The sequence below is a fragment of the Phaethon lepturus genome, unplaced genomic scaffold, assembly GCF_000687285.1.
Source record: "Phaethon lepturus isolate BGI_N335 unplaced genomic scaffold, ASM68728v1 Scaffold53211, whole genome shotgun sequence".
Classification (NCBI taxonomy): Eukaryota; Metazoa; Chordata; class Aves; order Phaethontiformes; family Phaethontidae; genus Phaethon; species Phaethon lepturus.
The window spans coordinates 1-6,839 of NW_010518081.1; the positions used below are offsets into that span (position 1 = coordinate 1).

The window sequence follows — 6,839 nt, forward strand, 5'->3', positions numbered from 1 at the left end:
TTCCACCTCGCCGCGCCCCGCTGATCCCCCACGGCCACCTTGCTTGGTAGCCCCTCGCCTCCCCGCGCACCCCACCACGTCGGGTTGTGGGCAGCGCCCCGCCAGGCAGGGAGTGCCCTGCCGCCATGCCGTGCCCTGACCCCTCCCGCACCCTGCAGATCTCCTTGGGGAGCTCCTCCATGCGCGGCCCTGCCTTGGAGTGCTCGCCAAGGGGGGACACTGGCCATGTCTCCCTTGCGGTGGCCTTGGCTCCAGCATGGGAGAGCCACCTCAACGCCTTGCAGCCCACCCGTGCTGCCTTTTCCGATTTGCCTGCTGACATCCTGTCGTGAGGAGTCACTGCATGTTGGGGAGCAGGGCCTGGCCCAACACTGTCACAGAATCACCGAATAGTTTGGGTTGGAAGGGACCTTTAAAGGTCATCTAGTCCAACGCCCCTGCAGTGAGCAGGGACATCTATTGTGTATTTGCAAATGATTTGTCTTAAAGTGTATTGAAGACAGAAGTAAAGCAGTATAAAATGACGTTACATTTGGCAAAGCACATTAGCGTTCAAGAGGTTTAAAATAATGGGTTCTTTTATAATATGTTTTACTAACAGGGAAGAGATTTGTATATGTTGAGCCATCTAGGAGAGTTAAAGAAATACTTGAAGAAGAGCTTTATTTCCAGAAAGAAGCATGCCAAGTTAAACATCCAGCTGCAGGTAATCCTCCTTATCAGCAAATGGCAAGGGATTGTCAGGGGAAATGAAATGTACATTGTTTTGAGAACTGTAGCAATATTATTATTTAAAAAAATATAGTACTAGAACACTTATGTAACAGTCCGGGGAACATTTAGAAACAGAAGAACTGCATATAGTCTTTATTACTTTTTTTTTTTAGCCTGAAGTTACAGGACCATAGAGAACATGGATATATTCCATATGATCTATCAGTTTAATAAAAAAGAAACAAATGCCAAGCAGTAGGGAGGTTTTGTTACCTTTTTCTTTGAAAGGAGTGCTGTGGTTATTACAATACTTTGTCCTCTTCTGCTGTTCAAAACTGAAGTTGGTGATGAAAAGAACGAGTTGAGGTAAGAATGATACGGGTAAATAAAGGACAAGAAAACTGAAAACAAATAGAAAATCAGTCTGTTTAGGCAGCGTAAAGGTTATGGAGAGACTTGATTACAGTAGGCAAATGAAATGGAAGTCTAAGAGGGAACAAGATGTTCAGTCTAGCTAAACTATTAAAAGTTCTGAGAACTGGAGGTAAAAATGAGTTAAGATCAGAATAGAAATAATTATCAGTTTTTAACAAAAAGAGAACTTAATGCTGGAACAGTTTAAGAAAGATCACTTAGACTGACCATTGTTAATACATACTTCAAATATTTTGCACTTAAACCATTAGCCCTGGACGAGCTCGTTTGTTAGTCTTGGTGCAGGAATGAGCCTGAAGCCATGTGACCCATGTAGAACAAAACTCACATCATGCTGGTGGTTTCTTGCAGCCATAAGATCTATTAATTTAATTGTACAAAAATAATTTTCAAAGGTTTGTAATGTTTAAGGATAGGCCATCTTACGTGGTTGACTACAAGGTCTTACTGCCTTTATCAGCTAAGCCTTTGTATTTTATTAGGTACCTCTTTGTAGATTCCACTGAATAAAGCTGGTTATGCCACAGTTTCCCTCATTAGTTTGTTCTAGTGGTTGGTGTATTAAAAAAAAAAAAAAGCCTGATTAATAATTTGTATTTGCATAGCTCAGCTCCTTGCTTTTCTTGGGTATATAATAGTGCCTTTTTTAGTATCCATGATTTTCTTCCAGAGACAGTATATACACATATATTTGGTTTTGGCTTTTTATGTACTCTCACTAATGGTTTTGCCTCCTCTTTTAAAATGTGAATACCAAATCTGATCATGGTATTTCAGTATTTGTATCACTAGTAGCCTGTAGAGAAAGAATCTTCTTATTTTAGCGCTAACGTTAGCACTAGGACCTTGAACTGTTTGTCAGCTGTTTCTCCTAAATCCATGATGCTTTTGCTCCACAATACACAGTTCCCATTCTGTAGCCCCACATTCTTTTCTGTAGAATAAAGCTATTCCTTGGTTATATTAAGCTGCATTTTGTTGGAATAGGCTCACCACTGCCTTTCCTAATCATTACACCCTCCACAAATGTAATAAGGACATTTTTGCCTTTCTTTCCAAATTTTCCAGATTTTGAAAGAAGTCTTTATGTTTTCTCTTATGTAGGATTGAGACCCAAGTCTAAACTCACTCAACATGAATTTAAAACAGTTGGATTCACAGACAAAAATATACATAAGCTAGGTGATGTAATCAGTATCCTGTCAGATGTAAAGACCATTTGAACCTGCAACTCCATTATTGTGATTAGGCTCCTTAGGCAAATACAGCATACACCTGCAAATGAACTACTTATGTAGGCTCTGTTTATAGTACTTAGAGGAAGTGCAAAGGCACTTGGAAAACATAATTCTTCTGAATTGTCCTAGATACCTACTGTTGCATGTGTTGTGCTCTAACGGTGTCCTTTTCCCATTGACTGTGAAGGGGTTCTGGACAAGTAGCTGAATTACAGATGTTAATATTGGCCTGCTCAATCTGCTCATGTGTCTAATGTATTAAGAGCTGAACACACTATATTTCACTGCATCCATCTGCTAGTGGATCAAAATAGTCTAGACTATTTTAGTTTGATTGTATGAATGGATGCTACCACATACGTTCTCATGATTTCTATGGAGTTCCCCAATGAAATGTATGTTACAAAGGCTTAAAGTACTAAAGATGATATAGAAACACTACCAAAAAATTCATTACAGGAATGTATAATATGGATGTATAACAAGCTCAAAGTATAAATGGTATGTACAGAATAATATGTTATATGCGTAGCATAACAATGCTGTGCATAATAAGGTTAAATAGATGTAGTTGTACAGATTATTCAGCAAGTACCTGGTTCCTTTTTCATCTGTATATATCTGGAGAATTAGAGATGCTCACTGAGTGACCTGTGTTCTAATTAATAACCAACAATTGTCAGGTTGGATTTACACAGTTTAGATAATTAGTAAGTTAGATGGTTAGTAAATTGTAACCTTTCCACAAAAATAAATCAGCTTTTTTTTGTTTTGTTTTGGTGGTGGTGGTTTTGTTTTGCTTGGGGGGATGTGTCTGCTATCTTTTTATGAGGGCATTTGGTATTCCAGTATGACCAGTAAATCATGCCGGATGCATCAATGCTGTTACTGCTATTTCTTATACATTATAGATCAGCTGCATCCTGCTTCAGTTGGGAGCCTAGCAGTCCTAAGCTGTTCTACAGACAGTAGAGAGCGATGTATACCTTTAGCAATCTGAATTGCTCTCTGGAAATATCAATCTCTTTTCATTAACTATGAAGGAAGATTATAGCATTCTGTTTAACTACTTCTAATTACTGTATAGAGCAAAGCGACTGTCTTTTAAAAGTTACAGTAATACCAGAACAAGTTGAAGTAATCAGTTATAATGGTATTATTTTGACAAATTATTAACAGTGGCTCTGGAAGGAATTTGGAGTGTGGAAAAAGATTTCTCCATTGGAAGCCTGAAATCAGTGACACAGAACAGAAACGGTTTACTTTTAAAGCCTCAATTCTACTCAAGGCATGCAGGAATGAAAAGTAAGAGTCAATAATAAGAAACTTTCACTATAACACCTCATTTTAAAATGGCAGGGTAATGTTATTTTATAATTCATAGACAACTCACAGGAATGTAGATCTGTTTTGTTCAAAGTTTTTTTTTCATCAGATTATGTGGTCTTACAGTAATCACCTGTGGGCACCTTTCTGCAGAGCTAACCCACATCTTCCTTTAAGCAGCCAACAGACTTGAAATCTTTGCATAAGAAACATTTAAGACTGCTGTGTTGAGTGACCTTATTTTATATGCTGAAACCTTTTGTAAACATGTGGAATAATCACTTGTTTCCTACTGATGAGTGGAGTGTTGGTTTTGTGCACAATGAACCTTACTTGCCTTTCTTAACATCCAATCCTAACCAACTCAAATGGTTGGAAAATCCCTCCTTCCAATACACGTCCTGAAAAATAACTTGATCTAGGTACAATTTCAGGCATTTTAGCATTTGCCTGCAATGGTCAGCTGGTGCTCTGGGGCATGTATTTCTTTCTTTACAGTCAGTGGAGTGTGGCTTTTGTGCAGCAGATCTGTTCCTTATGAGCTGGTAGATTTTAGCATAGTCTTTTCAGTGCATCCACCTTCTCTCTTTCAGTGAAATGTACTAACTTTGTAGTGGAAGGTGAGAGCTTCCAACCCTAAGGAAACACAGAGTTCATTAGCTTTGTAAGAGGGATATTGTTAGTGCCATGAGCTTGCAGAATATGTGAACTCTGCATATTTTGCCATTAAATGAAGCTTCTTCTTGTGTTCTTGGGGGCCAGTGGTTGAAAAATACAGCTAGCTGCTTGACTAGCACCTCTTTCTTCCTATCTTGATCTTGTGAGCTCAAGATAGTGAGCTCACAAGTGATAGTGATAGAGGAGATAGTGGGATATTAGTTACAACAGCAGCATGGATTAACTTACTGCTAGTGTAAGAAGCGTTTAACCAGTACAGCGTTCTGCCGTGACTGCCTTCACTATAGAAGTAGTACTTGTAGGAATATTTTGATTATAGAGCAGGCCTAATCTATGCTAGGTATTAACGGCAGTCACTTCTGGTGATGTACTTAAACCAAGAAAATTTTAGCCACACCATAGAGAATACAACAAGAATATAACCAAACAATGCCTCAGCGTTTGGAGACATTGGCTGAACTCATGTACCTCTGGCTTCTAGTGAAGGCACAGAGAGTTTTCAAAGATCCTGATCTCCTCCATTTCCTGTTAAGATCTGTGAGAGGAGCATAGCTTTAAAACAAAGCAGTTTATTCAAATTTATTTATGTGTTGAAATTCATGGGATCTGTTGGTTTTCCTTTGGGAACTTAGATGTACTGTCATTCCTAAGGACTGCTGCTAGAGACAAGTGGTGCTCTCCTCACTAGCTATACTGCCTGTTTTGCAGCAGAATAGGCAGGTAACATGAGAGAAGGGGTGGAAGAAAAGAAACAAGACAGGAGAAAATATGGAAGCCATCTGGCTTCAGCTCTTATACTCACGAAACCATTTCCATTCACACACCCTCTTCTGTGTAAGGATCCAGGGAAGAAATGAGGTGGTAACATACTAATTGAGATGGAGTAGGTACAGACTATGGAAATGGACAAAAAGGAAGCAGGGTTTCAGGAGAGAAGATGAGCCTACCGTGTTTAGTGCCAGAAGGAAAGTCATTATCGAGAGGAAAAGGAAGAAGCACAGACAAGGGGAATGAAAGAGGAGACATAGAACAGAAGGTTGGGAATTCCTGAATGGAACTAGCGAGAGGAGAACACAGTTCAGCAACACAGGGGTAAAAACTGAAAGAAAGGAAAAAGATGTAGGAGAAATAAGTAGAAGAGACAAAAAGAAAAAAAAATATATATACACCCATATTGCTGAATTTACTGAAGTTAATGCATTTATTTTTGCTTGTCCCATTTACTGCCTTTCCCTAAAAGTGACTAGCGGTTTGGGGGGCTCACTGTGTGGTGTCTCATCCATCCTTACAGTGGATCTAATTTTTTTACAGATTGCTGAACGGTAGTGCTGTGAAGACCTGAGCCTGTTGTGACGTGTCAAATCAAACATCAAAATGACTAGCTGCCTTTAGAAATGTAGATCGGTATTTCTAAGATCTTGAAGAAAGTTCTGCTTGGATAGGGAGCTATTTCCTTTGTTGTTGTTTTATTTATATCCTTGTACTGCTTTTTTGTCTGATGTTGTAGTAGCCAAATCTGATCCATATTTCAGCCAGTGATGAAGATGTTGCAATCCAAAGATAACAAAATGTTCTGGCTGACAAAAATGACCTACTGTGAAACTTGACATTTTCATAGGCTTCTCTGTTGCAAAGTGATTCTAAGTTCCAGCAGAAGATTGTAATGTAATTGAAGAGATGCCTTAAAATGCCTTAGGCTGAGTCCATTCATTAAACCAAGCAGTTCATAAGCCAAGAGTTTGTGATTCAATATCTAGCCTGATTTAATAAAAGTTTAACAATAAATAAGCCTCTATATATGTAAGAGTTATCATAGTGTCAAAGAACCACAAGAGGCAGCATGGAACCTGAAATAACCTGCCACTAAACTCTCACTCAACCATTTTTACAGTGAGGTAATAGCAAATGATCATTAGTTTGTTTTGTATTACCACACTACTTAGGAAACAAATGTGGATCCTTCTAGGTACTGTATAAAACCAAAACAAAAGATAGCTCTGAAAAGTCGTGGATGGTACCAGAGGAGGAGGTACCAGAGATGGGAGTGACGTTTGCAGCTACAGAATAGCTTCAGTGCTCTGGTAGCAGACCAGAGGCTGGAAGCTCTCTCTAGGAAAACATCTGAGCTGGCCGGGCCCAAACCTGGGAGGAGGAAGTGAAGACTGATAGTAGTTGGAGACTCCCTGCTGTGGGAGATGGAAGCTCATGTTTGCTGCCCCAACATGCTGCCTGGGGAGGTTTGTTGAGGGGGTGGTGTCTGGAACGATGTGGAGACCGTGCTGAGTCTTGTCTGGGCCCCAGACTTTGACTCCCTGCTGCTCTTCCACGGGGACACCAATGATACTGCTAGATGAGGCGTGGAACATATGAAGCATGACTACATTGCCGGAGGGCAAGTCAAAGACATGGGTGCTCAGGTGGTTTCTCCTCAATCCTACTGGTGAGCAG

At 39.8% G+C, this 6,839-nt stretch overlaps 1 protein-coding gene across 1 annotated transcript; it reads left to right on the top strand.

The window, feature by feature from the left end:
* Window positions 1-125: 125 nt before the first annotated feature.
* LOC104628107 (chromosome unknown open reading frame, human C11orf97) lies at window positions 126-3,692 on the top strand (the record flags this gene model as incomplete). The annotated part of the gene is made up of 3 exons (XM_010296582.1): window positions 126-291; window positions 602-706; window positions 3,567-3,692. Coding segments are annotated over exons 1-3 (397 nt in total), but the record flags the coding sequence as incomplete, so codon positions are not given.
* Between the last annotated feature and the right edge of the window lie 3,147 nt (window positions 3,693-6,839).